At 46.1% G+C, this 19,047-nt stretch overlaps 1 protein-coding gene across 1 annotated transcript in view; it reads right to left on the bottom strand.

Moving 5' to 3' along the window:
• LOC127445225 (short transient receptor potential channel 5-like) overlaps positions 1–19,047 on the bottom strand; it is a 121,940-nt gene that overhangs the window by 83,379 nt on the left and 19,514 nt on the right. Inside the window, exon 2 of the mRNA XM_051705122.1 lies at positions 18,003–18,397. Within this exon, the coding sequence (XP_051561082.1) occupies positions 18,003–18,389 (387 nt within the window). The 5' untranslated portion in view covers positions 18,390–18,397. The remainder of the gene's footprint in view (positions 1–18,002; positions 18,398–19,047) is intronic.

The following is a 19,047-nucleotide window of genomic DNA, read 5'->3' as shown; positions in this document are numbered from 1 at the left end:
GTTAACATGAACTAACAATCAACAATACTTTTGCAGCATTAATGTTAATTTCAACATATACTAATACATTTTTAAAATCAAAAGTCATATATGTTAACCTTTGTTAATGCCCTATGAACTAACAATGACATTTTTGTATTTTTGTTAACTAACATTAACAAAAAATAATAAATGCTGTAAAAATATATTGTTCATTGCTATTTCATGATACTGTACCTAATGCACATGTTAACGAATGGAACCTTGCACTACATTTCACATTATGTCTTTGTAAGAACTTGAGCTATGCTAATCATATTAAGTTTTGAGCTATTCGCTATTACTGTATATCAGCAATTGTCTCATTTGTTTAAATTTTTGTTTCAATTATGGAATTTTAGGAGAAACATCTAAGACATAATGACTCTTAAATCAAACTACTCATATACTTACAATTACTGGTAAGTTTCTTGGAAATGATGAAAGACATTTGAAAATAAATAAAATAATTATAATAATAATAATAAATAGAATACTCTTGGTTATTAATTTTTTCATATATTATTATTATTATTTGTTTTAAGTTTATAATAGGTATATTCCTTTCTGTAAAGGAATAGTCATCATCCCCCCCCCACCGCAAAATGACATACATTATTCACCCTATTTATTTTTTTTTTCAAATCTGTTTCCTGATTTTTTTGTGTTTTTCAAAAATCTCCAATAAAGAACCATATAAGCAGTCCATTCAACTTGTGCACTACATATCAAGGTCCCTTCGATTCAGTTCACTCGACATTACGAGAATTGTTTAGGGAATTCCTTCCCCGACGACCTAGTTGAAACCCTTTTACAATAACGACAATCCTCTAATTGGCAATGGTGCACTCCATTTCCACTGTCCTCCAAAGAAGACAAAGAGCTGCTCAAAGCGTCCAAAGCTCTACGTGCGATCCAAATAGATGCGCAAAGCATGCGCCGGACACAGCAATGACAAGGCTGGGTCTGCCTCCTCCTGGGGCAGCGCTTGCAGGTTCACCACCTGATCCCAAAACAGGGTCATGGGAACCTTGGGCACATAGCCCGGTCGGGATCTCAGTACCATGTGAGAGTATCCCGGACTGAACTCCAGGCACGTGTCGCAGACAGAGAACACCTGCAGGTCCCCAACCCTCTTGATGGAAGTGAGCGCTTGATGGAAGTGAGCGCAGTCAGGAGGGCAGTCTTCAAGGAGAATGCCTTAAGCTCAACTGACTCCAGGGGCTCAAATGGAGCTCCTCGTAGGCCCCGAAGGACCACGGAGAGGTCCCACAATGGAACAAGATGCGGTCTGGGAGGATTCAGCCTCCTCGCACCTCTAAGGAACCTGATGACCAGGTCGTGCTTCCCAAGAGACTTTCTGTCAACTGCATCGTGGTGCACCGCTATAGTATTGAAGTACACCTTCAAGGTGGAGGGGGACACCACTTAGCGAACAGACTCCACTTCAAGGCATACAGGCGCCTCGTAGAGGGAGCCCTAGCCTGAGTGATCGTGTCTACCACCGCAGGCAGTAGGCCACTTAGGTCTTCCACGTCCCATCCAAGGGCCAGATGTGGAGACTCCAGAGGTCTGGTTGCGGGTGCCAGATGGTGCCCCATACCTGAGAAAGAAGGTCCTTCCTCAGGGGAATTCGCCGGGGTGGGGGGGCTTTCACGAGGAGCATGAGGTCCGAGAACCAAGTCTGGGTGGGCCAGTAAGGTGCTACTAGGATGACCTGCTCCTCGTCCTACCTGACATTGCACAGCGTCTGTGCAAGTAGGCTCACTGGAGGGAACACATACTTATGTAGCCCCCGGGGCCAGCTGTGTACCAGTGCATCTGTGCCGAGGGGAGCCTTGGTCAGGGCATACCAGAGCTGGCAGTGGGAGGATTCCCAGGAAGTGAACAGGTCTACCTGCGCTGAGAGCCTACAGGCCGTGGACAGAGTCTCGGACAGTTCCACCAGGTGGCTGTGTTTTGTGGGCACAAGTGTACCACAACCGCCTTATCCACCTGGGGAATTGCCGAGTACCCCCTGGCAGCCCCACCGTCGAGGGTAGTGAGAGCGGAGGAGCCCATAAATCGGGTCCGGGCAGTTAAAGGTGCCCACCACGATCTCGTGTGCTCATCATGCACCTCCAGGAACAAAGGAAACGGTGCAGGGCGCAGCCGTGAGTGGTGCTCTGAGCCCAGGAACCAATCATCGAGCCATGTGGGTTCAGGGGGTTCACTCAAGCCCAACGCTCGCAGCTGCCCGGGCAAGCATGGCCACCAGCTCCACATCAGCCTGCGACTGGGAGACCGCACCCGAGGGTGGGAGCCCAGTCGAGTCCTCTGCATCAGACTGGACGAGCCCGCTCTCTGATGCTGCGATCGAGAGCTCATCCTCTTCGCGAGCCCCGAATGAGATTGCGAATGGTCTCATCCCAGAACTCGACCAGGGGCACACGAGCGTACTGGGGAATGGGAGGTCCGTGGGGGGTTTCCTGGAGGAGAAGCTCCCACTGAGGTCCCCAAATCGCCCCCAGTGCTAACCGCAGCAGCCTCATACCCGTAGGTAGAAGGACCGAGGCGGGGAGCCGCTGGGGTGCCTTTGCCTCTGATAAAGGAAAGCCGCGACCGCAAGGTTGCCATGGTCATGTCATCAACGAGGACATGACCCATCCACTAACGATGTCTCTGCGTGGGCAGCGCTCAAGCACGTGAGACAGCGATCGTGGCCGTCAGAAGTGGAGAGATAGCAACCGCAACCAGGAATTATACACAGACGTCTGTGCCACTCTTTTAGTAGGAAAATATACTCTTTTATTAGGAAGAATATACTCTTTTAGCTGCTGAAGCGCCCAGGGGCATTCTCTGCACACCACCGTGCACAAGCCGCTGTAATGTGCCATAAATCCAACAGCTTTCGAGGTGAATGGTTTGGCGGAGGTATTCAGCTCTCTGAAACACAACCGCTCGGCTCTGAAGAAAAAATCTGAATGAGTGGTTGCAAGCTAGCTCCTTTTATACCCGTATGTTCAGGGGAGTGGCATGCAAATTCCACTCGCCAATTCCCATTGGCCTTTTCTCAAAGATAGATGTGTTTGGGGCTCCCAAGGGTGACCCCTAGTATAACTACATCGACACAACGTCGAGTGAGTGACAGATAGGGAACATATATTGAGGGATGTAGCTAATGCAGTGTTAACTTAGTGAGAGATTGAGAGGACAGGGCATGTAGTGACAAATTTTTGTTCCCAAGTTACGTTTTTGCTTGTGATAAACAATGACGAGACAGGCCACATAAAGCTATGTAGCTAATGTATATAAAGTTACGTTACATCAATGTTAGCTAATGTCAGCTCCAACATAAATGCAACACGCCACGGTAACACTCCCTCACTTGGGTGAGAGAGCTAGAGATGTGTCAGCAGAGAGTGGAGACTGAGTAATGTGCCTCCACTTATATGAAAAATGTACATTTAAAATAGGCTGCTTTGCTTATGTTTGGCATACTTTGTTCTATTTTCTAGATTTAGCTATGTGGTTGGCTAATTGCACACATTTATACAAGGCTTGTTGTTGGTAAAAAAAAAAAAGACAGAGAAAAGTGAAGACTTAAGTACTGAATAATTGTTTGATATATTCTGTACTTAATGATGGTTTCTAGGGGAAGAGTCATCAGAAAACCTGATTCAGTGCTTGCACAAAATGTTTATTGTTTTAGGTGGATGGTAAAACTTGGAAAAGGAGTGTTTAATAAAGATGGTTAAGTTGATTTCAGCTCCTTAATTTCTCATGGTACACTGATACACACACACACACACACACACACACACACACACATATATATATATATATATGTATATGGCAATAAAAGAGGTGAATGAAGAGGAATCTTCATTTGTTTTCTGTAGGTGTTTTTATGGGAATGTGGATCTTTCAGATCAATTTGAAGAGTGCCTATGGTTCCCTATCTGTCACTCACTCAACGCTGTGTCAATGTAGTGACACTAGGGGTAACTCTTGGGAGCCCGAGACACCTCTGGTCTTTGATAAAAGGCCAATGAAAATTGGCGAGTGGTATTTGCATACTACTCCCCCGGACATACGGGTATAAAAGGAGCTGGTATGCAACCACTCATTCAGATTTTCTCTTTATTTTCCTAAAAGAGTATATTTCTCTAAAAGAGCGGCACACACGGAATGTCTTTTTAAAGACGCATGTATTTAAAGATGTCTTTCTATTTGTGTGTTATTCCTGGTTGCGGTCATTACCTCTCAAGTTCTGACGGTCACGATCGCTGTCTTTCGTGTCTGGGCGCGACCCACGTGGAGACAGCGTTTGTGGATGGATCATGTACTCACTGCGAGAACATGACCATGGCAACGTTGTGGTCGCGGCTTGCTTTCATAAGAAAGCAAGCCACCCCAGCGGCTCCCCGCCTCTGTCCTTCTACCTACGGGTATGAGGCCAGCACGGCTAGCACTGGGGGCGATTTGGGGACCCCAATGGGACCACCTCCTCCGGGTATCCCCTCATGGACCTCCCATTTCCCAGCACACTTGTCTGCCCCGATCGGGCTTCCGGATGAGTCCGCCGGCTCGTCTCATGGCGAGTTCGACCTCTTGTTCGTAGCCCGTGAAGCTGATGAGCTCTCGAGCGCAGCATCGGAGAGCGGGCTTGTCCAGTCAGACGCAGAAGCCTCAGCTGGGCTCCACCCCTCGGGTGCGGTTGCCCAGTCATAGGCTGATGCGGAAATGATGGACATACTTTCCCGGGCAGCCGTGAGCGTCGGGCTAGAGTGGAACCCTCCACTCTCCCCTGAACCCTTGCGGCTCGATGATTGGTTCCTGGGCTCACGGCGCAGCTCAAAGCAGCCATGCCCCACTCCAGTCCCTTTCTTCCCGGAAGTGCATGAGGAGTAGACAAGATCGTGGGAGGTACCTTTTACTGCCCGGTTCCGTTCCTTCAGCTCCCCCGCCCTCACTACCCTCAATGGCGGGGCAGCCAGGGGCTATTCGGCGATTCCCCCGGTGGATAAGGTGCTCGTGGTGCACCTATGCCCGCAGAGCGCCGCCACCTGGCGCGGACACCCAAAGCTCTTGTCCAAGGCCTGTAGGTTCACGTCATCCCTGACGGCCAAAGCCTACAGTGCCGCTGGACAAGCAGCCTCCACCCTGCACGCCATGGCTCTCCTGCAAGTCCACCAAGCCAAGGCGCTAAAGGAACTGCACGAGGGTAGTTCCGCCCCAGATTTGATGCAGGAGCTGCGCTCGGCGACCCACCTCGCTCTCCGGGCGGGCGATGTCCGCCTTAGTGGTCCAGGAGCGCCACCTTTGGCTCAACCTGGTCGAGATGGGTGAGACCGACAAGGCATGGTTCCTTGCTGCCCCCATTTCCCATGTTGGCCTATTCGGTGACACCGTCGAGGACTTTGTCCAGCAGTTCTTGAACAGCGTGGCTCAAGATCCCGCACCCCACCTGCTCGTCACCAAGGGCGTCCCCCTGCGGTGACTGCACCGGCTCCGCCGCAGCCTGGCCCTGGCGTGGAGCCCACTGCAGGAAGCAGACACCACCCATCTCACAGCCGGCCACCAAGAACCCTCAGAAGGCTTCGAAGCGCCCCTGAGACGGGCGACCCAGGGACAATGAAACCCACCTTGGAGCTGGTAAGCAGACCACTCCATCCCCCGGTGGAGGGCCGGGAGGAGAATATTTTGTTATTTTTTCATTTAATTTCGCCGTATGCCCAAGTGGCTGCTGTACCCAACAGTTCAGCAAAAGAGCGGTTTCCTCATTCCCTGGGTCACGTACCCAGTGTGCACGGTCGTCATCACGACCACCATCCACTTTTCCATCCTTGCAGGTTTGGCGCTCCAGCGGCGGTCTCCCCGCCCCTGCGCCCCCGATGTGACAGTCTCCACGGGTCATGAGGACAGGCCTCTTCCTCCCCCGTCCCAGGCTGTTCCAGGGGTGGTCACAAGGAGCCAGGTAAGTGCTTCGATGTCCCTGAACTCAGCACGGCCACAACATGGTGTGGCACCTCGATCTCCACCCTGCAGCGAGGCCCCACCTGCCTGTACGTCTGACGAGATTGTCCCCTTGGTCCCCCTCAATCAGAGCTTGGATGCGTGGCTTGCATTTTCCAATCCGTCGCGATGGCTGAGCCGGACCGTTCGACTCGGCTACGCGATTCAGTTCACCAGGCGTCCACCCAGGTTCAGCGGCATCCACTTCACCTCAGTGAAGGGTGAGAATGCTGCTACCTTGCACGCAGAGATCGCTACCCTCCTACGGAAGGATGCGACGGAGCCTGTCCCTCTGGCCGAGATAAAGAAGGGGTTTTACAGCCCCTACTTCATTGTACTGAAAAAAGGCAGTGGGTTGAGGCCAATCTTGGACCTGCGAGTACTGAACCGGGCTTTACACAGACTCCCGTTCAAGATGCTGACACAAAAATGCATTCTGGCGAGCGTCCGGCATCAAGATTGGTTCGCAGCGGTAGACCTGAAGGACGTGTACTTCCACGTCTCGATTCTACCTCAACACAGACCCCTCCTACAGTTTGCATTCAAGGGTTGGGCGTATCAATACAAGGTCCTCCCTTTTGGTCTGTCCTTGTCCCCTCGCGTCTTCATAAAGGTCGCAGAGGCAGCTCTTGCCCCGTTAAGGGAAGTGGGCATTCACATTCTCAACTATCTCAGCGATTGACTAATCCTAGCCCACTTTCGGGATATGCAGTGTGCACACAGGGACCTGGTGCTCTCGCACCTCAGCCGACTAGGGCTTTGGGTCAACTGGGAAAAGAGCAAGCTCCTCCCGGTTCAGAGCATCTCTTTTCTCGGTTTGGAGCTGGACTCAGTCTCATTGACGGCACGCCTCACGAACGAGTGCGCACAGTCAGTGCTGACCTGTTTGAAGGCGTTCAAACAGAAAACAGTGGTTCCACTGAAACACTTTCAGAGGCTCCTGGGGCATATGGCATCTTCAGCAGTGGCCACTCCGCTCGGGTTGATGCATATGAGACTGCTTCAGCATTGGCTTCAGACTCGAATCCCGAGATGGGCATGGCACCGTGGTACACATCACGTGGCCATCACGCCGATCTGTCACCGCCTCTTCAGCCCTTGAACGACCTCACGTTTCTACGGGCAGGCGTTCCCCTAGAGCAGGTCTCCAGGCACATCCTGGTTACGACAGACACCTCCAAAATGGGCTGGGGTGCTGTTTGCAATGGGCACGCAGCCGCCGGCTTATGGACGGGCCCACGGCTGCGTTGGCACATCAACTGTCTCGTGTTGCTGGAAATTCTGCTCGCCCTGCAGAGGTTCCGCCATTGATCCAGGGCAAGCATGTGTTAGTTCGGACAGACAACACGGCAATGGTAGCATATGTCAACCGTCAAGGCGGTCTGCACTCCCGTTGTATGTCACAACTCACCCACCGTCTCCTCCTCTGGAGTCAGCAGCACCTCAAATCGCTGCGAGCCACTCATATCCCGGGTGATCTCAACACTGCAGCAGACACGCTGTCATGGCAGGTTACCTTCAGAGGAGAGTGGAGACTCCACCCTCAGGTGGTCCAGCTGATTTGGAGTCAATTCGGGCAGGCACAGGTAGACCTGTTCGCTTCCCAAGAATCCTCCCACTGCCCGCTCTGATACGCCCTGACTGAGGCACCTCTCGGTATAGACGCGCTGGCACACAGCTGGCCCCCTGGACTTGCAAATATGCATTTCCCCCAGTGAGCCTACTTGCACAGGCCCTGTGCAAGGTCAGGGAGGACAAGGAGCAGGTCATCCTGGTAGCACCCTACTGGCCCACCCAGACATGGTTCTCTGACCTCACGCTCCTCGTGACAGCCCCCCTGCGGCAAATTCCCCTGAGGAAGGACCTTCTTTCTCAGGGATGGGGCACCATCTGGCACCCGCGACCAGACCTCTGGAATCTCCATGTTTGGCCCCTGGACGGGACGTGGAAGACCTAAGTGGTCTACGATCACGTAGACACGATCACTCAGTCTCGGGCCCCCTCTACGAGGCGCCTGTATGCCTTTAAGTGGCATCTGATCGCTAAGTGGTTTTCTTCCCGACGCGAAGACCCCCCGAGATGTGCAGTCGGATCTGTGCTTTCCTTCCTGCAGGAGAGGTTGGAAGGGCGGCTGTCCCCTTCCACCTTGAAGGTCTATGTAGCCGCTATAGCAGCACACCACGACACAGTGGATGGTAAGTCCTTAGGGAAGCACGACCTGATCATCAGGTTCCTGAGAGGTGCCAGGAGGTTGAATCCCTTCTGACCATGCCTCGATCCCTCATTGGACCTCTCTGTAGTTCTTCAGGGTCTACAGAGAGCCCCCTTTGAGCATTTGCAGTCAGCTGAGCTTAAGGCACTCTCCTTGAAGACTGCCCTTCTGACTGCGCTCACTTCCATCAAGAGGGTTGGGGACCTGCAGGTGTTCTCTGTCAGCGAAACGTGCCTGGAGTTCGGTCCGGGCTACTCTTACGTGATCCTGAGACCCCGACCGGGCTACATGCCCAAGGTTCCCACGACCCCTTTTAGGGATCAGGTGGTGAACCTGCAAGCGCTGCCCCAGGAGGAGGCAGACCCAGCCCTGACGTTGCTGTGTCCAGTGCGTGCTTTACGCATCTATTTGGATTGCACGCAGAGTTTTAGAGTCTCTGAGCAGCTCTTTGTCTGCTTTGGTGGACAGCGGAAAGGAAGCACGTCTCCAAGCAGAGGATTGCCCACTAGCTCATTGACGCCATAACTATGGCATATCACGTCCAGCACATGCCACACCAGGTAGGGCTATTGGCCCATTCTACCAGGGGTGTAGTGGCCTCCTGGGCCTTGACCAGAGGCGCCTCTCTAAAAGACATTTGCAGTGCAGCGGGCTGGGCAACACCCAACACCTTTGTGAGGTTCTACAATCTCTGGGTGGAACCGGTTTTGTCCCGTGTAGTGGCATGCACAAGCAGGTAAGTCCGGGAAATCCGGCCGGGTGTATCGCTTTCGCATAGTGCCTTTCACCTCCCCTGAGCTGAAGACGTGTGCCGTTAACTCCCAGTAGTGTTCACAAACTGGTGATTTCCTCCAAGTCCTGTGGCAGACGAGTTTGCGAGAGACTCGCTGCCAGCTCAGTACACGTGCTAACTAAGCCTTGTACTGGGGTAGGTGCTCCACATGTGATGGTTCCCCATAGGTAACCCCATATGACGTATATCTTCTGCTAATTAATTTCCCTATTGGCAAACTGCATCTTCCTTGGGCAGAGGCCCCTCTGCCCCAGTCACCATGCTTGTAGTAACTCCTCCCCCATAGGGCAGGACCTACCTTGGGACTCCCCCACATGGCATACTTCTGACATAGCTTGGCAAGACCATGTGACGTATTTCCACGTAAATACCCCCCCCCCCCGTGGGCGGGGTGTGGTCTCCGTGGTGTCTTCCCCTTGGGAGGGACACCCCCCCCCGACTAGACCTGGAGGGCCCAGTCGGTTAATTCCCCTTTTTTTAGGGAGTGGGAAAAGGGGATAAGAGGCAACGACTGGGCTAGCCCGTCTCCATCTTTTGGGTAGTTGACTTGTCCCCAAAGGGCCGTTAAACACTCATAACTTTCACGTAACACAGTTCAGCCAGTTGTGGCGTTTTTGTATAGGGACCCCTAGTGTCACTACATCGACACATCGTCAAGTGAGTGACAGATAGGGAATGTCCTGATTACTTGCGTAACCTCTGTTCCCTGATGGAGGGAACGAGACATTGTGTCCCTCCTGCCACAACACTGAACTACCCACTGAAATGGCCGGGACCTTGTCTCAGCTCCTCAGCATAAAACCTGAATGAGTGGTTAGACGCAGAGTGGTTGCATACCAGCTCCTTTTATACCCGTATGACCGGGGGAGTGATATGCAAATACCACTCGCCAATTTTCATTGGACTTTTATCAAAGACCAGAGGTGTCTCGGGCTCCCAAAAGTGACCCCTAGTGTCACTACATCGACACAATGTCTCGTTCCCTCCATCAGGGAACGGAGGTTACGCAAGTAACCAGGATGTTTGCATGTTCCACATTTTATCGTAAGTGTGTCATGCAGTGTGGGATGCGCACTGGTCTGGTCTTGGTCTTGACTCGGTCTTGCCGTGCCTTGGTCTTGACTTGGTCTCAACCCCTCAAAGTCTTGGTCTTGTCTTGGTCTCGATACCCTCTGGTCTTGTTCTTGACTTGGTCTCAGTTTAGGTGGTCTTGACTACAACACTGCTAGACGCAGAGAGAACGATTCTTCGCCTGTACTACTTAGCGCCTGTTGACGTTGAACAATGTGTCGCTTCAGCGAGGAACTGACCCACTTCCCACAGCATTCTGGCAGGAGTTACTATATTCTTTTCATATATATTATATTTCATAGGCCTTAAGGCTTTTCATAAAAGAGTAGCTTACGTGCAATGCGTCTTTTTCAAGATGTCGTTCTGCAAGTGTTCCCTATGCAAGCAGCACATCCCACCGTTAGACGACCATGAGAGCTGCGTTCATTGCCTGGGTCGCACCCATGCCAAAGCAGCTCTCATGGAGACACAATGCCTTTACTGCAAGGGCATGAGTCTCCAGATGTTATGCTCTAGATTCCCCTCGTTCTGAGGGATGATCCAGCCTCCCATACCCTCCCTTCAGGAACGGGATGTTGTTTGTGTGTTCTCTACGAATAAAGAATGTACTCAAAAAAAGAGAAAAGCGCTCGTTGTAAAAACACGGGACGCTCATTCATTCTCTGTAAAAGGATTATTTCCTCTTCACGTCTCATGCTCAACCGCTTCCCTATGGTGAGCGGCGCTCTATCAATAAGCCCGCTGTCAGTGTGTGCATCAGAAATTGCTTTCTCCCAGCCAATAGATCTCCTTTTTGGGGGTTCGGCTCGACTCCTTGAGCATGCATGTGCACCTCACGAATTAGTGCGTTCAGACCACTCTTCAGTGTATGTCTCAGTTCAAACGTGGGAAAACATTTCCACTGAAGTCATTTAAAAGAATACTGGGTTTTATGGCTGCAGCATCCGCCATCATCCCATTAGGTCTGTTACACATGAGACCTCTCAGTGCTGGCTCAAACATCATGTACCACGACACATCTTGCACCACGGGCGCATGTGCATTGGTGTAACTTGCTGCTGTCTGGCTGCTCTAGCTCCATGGACAGATCCAGCCTTTTACCAGCAGGGTGTTATGCTGGGTCAGGTTTTCAGGCGAAAGGTGGTGACCATGGATGTGTCAAACACAGGTTGGGGTGCGGTCTGCGTCGGACACCCGGCTTTCGGCACCTGGACAGTTGCAAAGCGGGCGTGGCACATCAACCGCCTAGAACTACTAGCTGTCTTCCTAGCCTTGAAGGCTTTTCATTCCGACATAGTGAATCTTCATGTTATGATTCATTCTGAAAATATGACAGTACTAGCGTACATAAATCGCCAGGGTGGAATTCAGTTGCTACAAATGATGAACCTGGCACAGCGCCTCCTCCTATAGAGCAGGTGCCATCTCCTCTCTCTGCACAAGGCATATGTCCCGGGCTGTCTGAATTGCTGAGCAGATCTGCTTCCGGAGGAATGCAGACTTCATCCTCAGATGGTTCTGAGGATTTGGGAAGTATTCGGCAAAGCGGAATTCAACCTATTCACCTCCGTGGAGAATGTCCCCTCTGGTACTCCATGTCCCAAGCCCCACTTGGGGTGGATGCCTTGGCCCAAAAATGGCCTGCAAAACGCAAATATGCATTTCCCCCGTATGCCATCTCCATTCTGTCATCAGCAAATTCTGAGAGGACAAGGAAACGGTTCTGTTGGTTGTGCCGAAATGGCCCAATCAGTCCTGGTTTCCGGAGATGATAGAGATACTGGACGGCCCTCTATGGGAAATATCACTGAGGAGGGACCTCCTCTCTTAAGGACAAGACACGATTTGGCATCCCCAGCCAGAGCTGTGGAACCTGCACATGTGGCCCCTGAACGGAGAGCATCGAATTAACCCGAATTGGCTCAGTTGGTGTTGAAAACCATATAACAGGCTAGAGCACCATCCACGAGATGACTCTTTGCACTGAAATGGTGTGTGTTTGCGAACTGGTGCTCTTTACATGGCAAGGACCCAGTGAATTGCTCCATAGCTGAGATCCTTACATTCCTTCAAGAGCGGCTGGATGTAGGGTTCAATGCTTAAGGTATATGTAGCGACTATCTCAGCATATCATGCCCCAGATGCTGGCTCCTCTATAGGCAGACATGATCTAGTCATACATTTCCTTAGGGGTGCAAGGTGCTTGAACCCCCCTCGCCCTACTACAGTCATGACTTGGGACTTCAACCTGGTGCTGAAGGCGCTCACAAGCCCGCCCGCCCCCCCGTTCGAACCATTGGAATCTGTTGAGTTCCATGTGCTTTCTCTAAAGACCACATTCCTGTTGGCTCCACCCTCATTGGGTGGGTGATATGCAGGCACTGTCGGTTGACAGCTCATGCCTAGTGTTTGGACCAAGCTGTTCAAATGACACCATTAAACCTAGAAAAGGCTACATGTCTAAGGTTTTATCAACACCCTTCAGGGCTCAGGTGGTCCACCTACAAGCCTATTTTCATTTGATGCATACAGTATTTTCAGAGATTAAAGTAGAATGCTAATATGACAGAAATGTGAAATGGTTAGACACACAGAAAGTTCCAGAACATGTGAGATAGCTGGAAGCTCCGCCTCCTCTACCTCTCGCTCCTCCCCTCACAAACACGGATACTTCATGGAAAGAGAGCGCATGAAAGACACAAAATGAGAGAAATACTGTGTACAGGAGGAGTGTAAAGAAGAAAGGAGAGACAGATATGAAGGAGAAGCGTGTTTATCAATACGTCCTTGCAGCTGTGTGTTGCAGTGGGAGATGAACCCTGTCAGTAAGATAAAGTCAGTCAGAGCCTTTCCTCTCTTTCACCTTTTCTTTTCTCTGTCTTTCATCTAGATTTCAACCTTTTTTACCCATCCATCACATCCACACACATCCCAAGGTTTTTCCATGTACCCGTGTGTACTTTCGGGGTGAATTTACTAAACTGTTGCGGCACTTTCGTGTACGGCAGTGGTTCTCAACCTTTTTGACTCCAAGGCCCCCCATTGTCTGAGAAAATTTTCGAAGGCCCCCCATGTAGGCTATTAGACATTTATATTATAAGATATTTCCTTAAAACTTGTGATTCCAGAAATGTCTAAAACTTAAGCTTCTTAAAAAGCAAGATGTTATTACATATTTTTAGCATTTTCAGTAAGTTGAATTATAATAATTATATAAAAATTATAATAATCTATCACATTTTAAATAATTTTAAGAGGTCTTGATGAGGCCCTTAGTGGGTCCCAACCCCTGGTTGAGAACCACTGGTGTACGGTAATTCTGTGCTACACTGCAAACAAATTCTTAATCATGAATTGTTTTCCAGTAAAAATATCTGAACAGCCTTTAAACAAGATGGGAAGCAAGACTTGTTTCAGAGAATACATCTTGAATTAAAGCTGAAGTATGTAATATCTGTGACACTAGCACCACCGAACTGGAATGAAAACTGCAAAAATAAACAATATTATTAAAATAGCTTTCTGAATACACCCCTTGTCTGCTGTTGTTCGAACACTCATATTGCCGAGTTCGGGTCTAATGAACTTCTGAATGACTTGTAGTTGTCTCTGCATATTAAGGTTGGACAGAAGGAAGTACTTTAACACTGAAAAAGTTACATACTTCAGCTTTAAGTTTTTTTCATACCTCATCAAATAGTTTTTGTCTTGTTATGAGCATAAACCTCACACATTTTGTTTTCTGCTAAAAATAAGAATAAACTAAAAGTTGCCAATGGAGTAAACTGTCTTGCACCTTAGTTTCTACCTTTTCTATCCCTCCATCACATCCACATATATCCAAAGGTCTTTTCATGTACGTGTGCTTAATTTCAGGTGTGAATTAACTGTACTCTACAAACAGTAACCAATCTTAATCAGTAATTGTCATTTAATAATAAATAAATAAATATCTAAACAGCTTTTAACCAAGATGGGAAGCAAGTTTTGTTTTCAAGAATATATCTTGAAATTAGCTTATTTTACTTATACCAAAAATGCAAATAATTCTTGTTTTAAGCATAAATCAAACCAAATTTAGTGAAGTTAATGCTTTAAACAAGAAAAAAAGATACAGTTTGCCAATGGTGTAAGAAAAATAACATTAAATCAAAACATATTCTTTGAAAACAAGTCTTATTATTTTATTACTTATAATCTTTTCTTTAACCCTGTAAAGCCTGACATATGAAAGAATTGTCAGAAAATACTAATTTTTTTGACATTACACTGTTTTTAGTACCACTAGACAAGCTACAAAAAGAAACAGAAAAAAAAAGTTTTTGCAAATGTTTTTATTTTTATTTTTTATATTTATGTATCATATTTTATACATTAAGCTTTAAAGGTCATTATCCTCCTAAGGCCCAGAAATGCATTTTTGTATAGGACATTTTTTATTTAAGTTTTTCTTAGCCCATACATGCTACAGTGGTAAATCTTTGGGTATTATCAGAGGACTCCCTGGGCTTTTCAGAGATACCAAATGTTTGAGAGTTTGTCCATGACAACTTCCTCTCATTGGTCTATAAATAGGGATTGAAATGTATCACAGTTCAATTCAGCACATCAAATTCAATATGAATTAAAAAAAAAAACAAAAAAAAAATTTCAATAAACAATTTTCATCATACTGTATGTATTTTTATACTTACGTATAAAAGAGATGACATCATTATAGGTTGTAATGTAAAATAATGAGATCTTTGTAATGACAGAGCAGGCTACATATATGAAAATACACAGAAATATTAGTTCACACTTGAAATATATCTTATAAAAAGTATGTCAGAATTTTCAAAACTCTGTGATTTTTGTATGTGATGGGCATGAATGAAGTGTAATGGTGATTGAGAGATACTTCAAAAGCCTGTTGTTTCATATATGATACATGTAATTTCAACTGGATTTTTCAATAAAATAATATACAGAATTTCAACCAAGCTTATATTCAGCAAATACTCATTTTAAAATATTAGTAACAATATAATCATTACTCTCACTTTTACTTTATTAAAATAAGCTGTCATTATTCCCAACATAAGAGTCACTTTTCATGCATATCTGCCGCCATTTTAAATGGATCGATATAAACACTGAAACCATTTTTTTCACAAATAGCCATTAGATGGTGCCATAAACATGTGAAACTTACATACCATACATTTTTTTGTCTTGACAGTTTGAACAGAGAGTGAAACAGGAAACATTGTGTATCATATTTGATATACACGGCATTATAGGGTTCATTTTGCTTCTCAATTTATCTTAAGGTTGGTAGATACTTTTACTGGAAAATAAGATAAAAATCTTATTTCAAAAATACTGAAAATCATCTATATGATCTATGTAAATTACATTAAATTACGCGTTATTATAGATTGCGTCTTATTAACTAAATTCAGCACTATTTGCCTGCCGCAATTCATGCAGAGCTATTACTACCAATGGAAAAAAGGCAGTATACAACATAGTACAAAAAACTAGATGTTTGTGTATATTTTCTATTGATCATGGCAGTAAAAATCATAATTTTATGATCAAATGATGGAGAAAATGTTATACCCGGCAACTATCCAGACATTTAGCATTTGAAAGAGCTGATTCAGGTCTCTGGATTGCAATGGTGCAGCGATGCTTTTGCGCTAAAATTTTTTTTTTTTGTTTATGCGCCATTACCTGATTCATATAATTCCTTATATGAAAACAATACAGACAGCACATTCAAAAAATTAATAAATAAATAAATAAATGCTATCAGTGGGCGAAATTCCCTCTTAGTGAATTCCCCCCTGATTGTTTTTGTCTCTGTTTCAGAGTCAAGGGCTGTGACGTGCAAGTGATGTTCAAGTGGAGATGCCACTCGCATGACAGCATGTGCACCCACAAACACACACTGACACTATTTATTCATTTTTAAGTGCCAGAATATATGTCCAAAATACTCAATCCTATAATAAAGCCTGCCAAATCTGCCATTTTGTACACCAGTGTTACAAGCCAGCAAGTAAGTAAATGAGGTTTGCAAATGCATTTTATTTTGAGATTTATTTTCAGCCCATTAGTATAACAGTCCTCCCCCTGAACTCTCAAGTGGCTGCAAGGGTTGCTATAGTGATAGCAATGCAAAATAGCCCATGCACTGTGAACGGCGGGCACATGGTACACGGGCTAGATTCCAATTTAGGCCCGTAACACTTCCTTAAACAATCTCACTTGATGTATCAGCACCATTACAGTTCACTTTATAAGACCAAATAATGAAGCAAAAAGAACAAACCTTGTTACAAGCTTTATTTCCCCCAATACGTTCTTAAATGGATACAGGAGTTCACCCAAAAATGAAAATTCTGTCATCATTTACTCACCCTCATGTTGTTCCAAACCTGTATCAGTTTTTTTTTATTTATTCTATGGAACACAAAAGGAGATGCTGTACGTTAGTCTCACTCACTATTCACTTTCATTGCTTTTTCCATACAATGAAAGTGAATGGTGATAGATAGATGCTAGTTTGAAAACTTGGAAATATTTCATTACAGAAGCGTAAAGACTTCTCAATGGAATTGTTGTATATGAATAGAATGGCTCAAAAAATAATTTACTGTAGTGAGTGTCTGCAGATTCTGCACTTTCTGTGCTCGGCTTCATCATTTATATTATCCATTCAGAGGTTAGAGTGATTCTTTATGCAGCAAGGATTGGAATTCTACTCCTTAAAAAAGGCATTCATAAATCCAACCACTGATAAATTCATAGTGATATCTTTTGTGTGCATAGGCTTCCTTTTGGCCTTGTGCCATATGAGTCAAAGTGCAGGTGACAGTGAATGCCGCTGTCACATGCCCTGTTTTAGACATTCTGCTATAATTCTCATTTGGTGTTCTACAGAAGAACCAAAGTCATACATGTTCGTAACGACATGAGGGAGAGTAAAAGATTACAGAATTTTCATTTTTAGGTGAACTATCCCTTTAAAGTTGCATTCCCCTTCACCCTCCACTGGCTGCAAAATGTAGCGTGTCCCTATTGTAAAACAGGATCTGTGAGAATACAGCAATGCAAATAGTTGAAGTTAATCTACCCTTGAATAAGGGGAAAGATTAGAAGATAGCAAAATGTAATCCAATAAAGATTTGCTCTGCTACGTGAGGTGAAAATAAAATCTGAATCAAATCTCTGTCATCTCATTTTTTCTATTACTTTTGGAACACCCACTCATCCAAACACATGCACACAGAGTACAACTGAAAATATGAACAGTTCCCACCTGCATGTTAAGAAATAGCATAGACACTCACTCAACATACACAAACACCTAAAGTGATAAGGCCTTTCACAGATAGATAGACAAAGTCAAAATACATATGCAAATAATTTATTACACTGTGTCCTTGCTAAGCATGTATATATATATATGCCATTTTTCAAGTATCTCTTGCAGAATTGGAGTGTTTTTTTAGACGCCGTGCCAAATTAGAAAGAACTTCAACTTTTAAAAATGTGTCTCGAGATACCTGCATTCTGTTGTATTCCTTACGCTGCATTTAGCTTTTACGTTTTCAGTTTGAATGGCCCCTTATGAATCAGTTTTTTAATGAATTGGTCAAAGAGATCTCGAACTCATGAGTTATCAGTTTGCATTGGTTTAATGACTCACTCAATTACTGAATCGGATTAGCTTTGTCGCATGTCTAGCTTGGTCAAACATCTTCATCAAATTTTGAATGTAAACTAAACAACATGGATATGGATATGATCCACCAGCTAGACCAGCACAAAACCAGCATGGACCAGCATTGAACATCAAACTGTTCCAAGCTGGCATTTTTAGCGGGGAATATGCATTATAAGCTCAACACACAAACAGACCTGTTTCTCTCCACTAGGTTTCCTGTGGGACAGCAGTAACTCCACAGCTCCCACCACTTCTTTGCGGATGGCGTAAAGCAAAGCGTCTCCAGTGTTCACCCCATGATCCAGGAGCAGTTCCATCACCTCAAGGTTCTCATTTTCGATCGCTATTAGTAGCGCACTGCGGCCTAATGGATCCACACAGTTCACATCAATGTTGTAATACACCTCAGCCTCGCGCAGTGCATGTTGGACTCCCGCGTAGTCACCCTTTTCCACAGCTAAAAGGAAGGAGCGCTCCTCTGGAGAAAGCTCTACTTCCGCCCGGACTATCTGTAGTGGGATTCGGTCCCGGTACGGAGAGTAGCTGCTCTTTTTGTAGTATAGATGTGACATGGGATTCATGATGGATGCTGGTAGAAAGGGAAACAGAGATAGAGAAACTGTAATCATATAACTGTCAACTAACAAAAAGGAAATAGGCACTTAATAGGCACAAATAATAAGTAATGATGTAACTAATAAGTAATGATGCTACTAAGTTAAAGATTAAGTGTGTGATTTCTGTGCTCCTAGCATCATCAAATGAAAATGCAAAAAAAAAAAAAAACTGTTTTTAAACAGGTTTCCCGAACTGGCCAGTATTTTATTGGTCAGAGAACCAGATAGTCCCGCACCAAATCCAATGCTACTGGTTGAGCCAGTGTTGCTATGTCAGGCTAGTCGGAATGTTCTAACAAACAGAGCAATGTTTTGATAAGAGCCACGGTGTTTACACTTTGAGAGAAATCTACCAATGAATGGCTTACTTACTGTATATTTGCATTTTAAACAGGGATAGGAGAAAAACTTTGTTTTGTTGATTTTAAGTATTATACAATTTTTATAAATTGCATACTTTAACTAAATTTTCCTAAAGCATGTGACAATAGCTCAGTTGTTTTCCAAACAGAGTAGCTTTTCCAGTAGCAGCCGAGTGAGCTGAGCTAATAAATGTGCTCGCCTAAAATGTCCCTTCTCTCAATTGAAGCATTGGAAAGTCTGATTACTTTTAGTGAATTGG

This window comes from Myxocyprinus asiaticus, chromosome 8 (genome assembly GCF_019703515.2).
Source record: "Myxocyprinus asiaticus isolate MX2 ecotype Aquarium Trade chromosome 8, UBuf_Myxa_2, whole genome shotgun sequence".
NCBI lineage: Eukaryota > Metazoa > Chordata > Actinopteri > Cypriniformes > Catostomidae > Myxocyprinus > Myxocyprinus asiaticus.
Note: the sequence above shows the minus strand (reverse complement) of the source record. Positions and strands in the feature narration are given on the sequence as shown.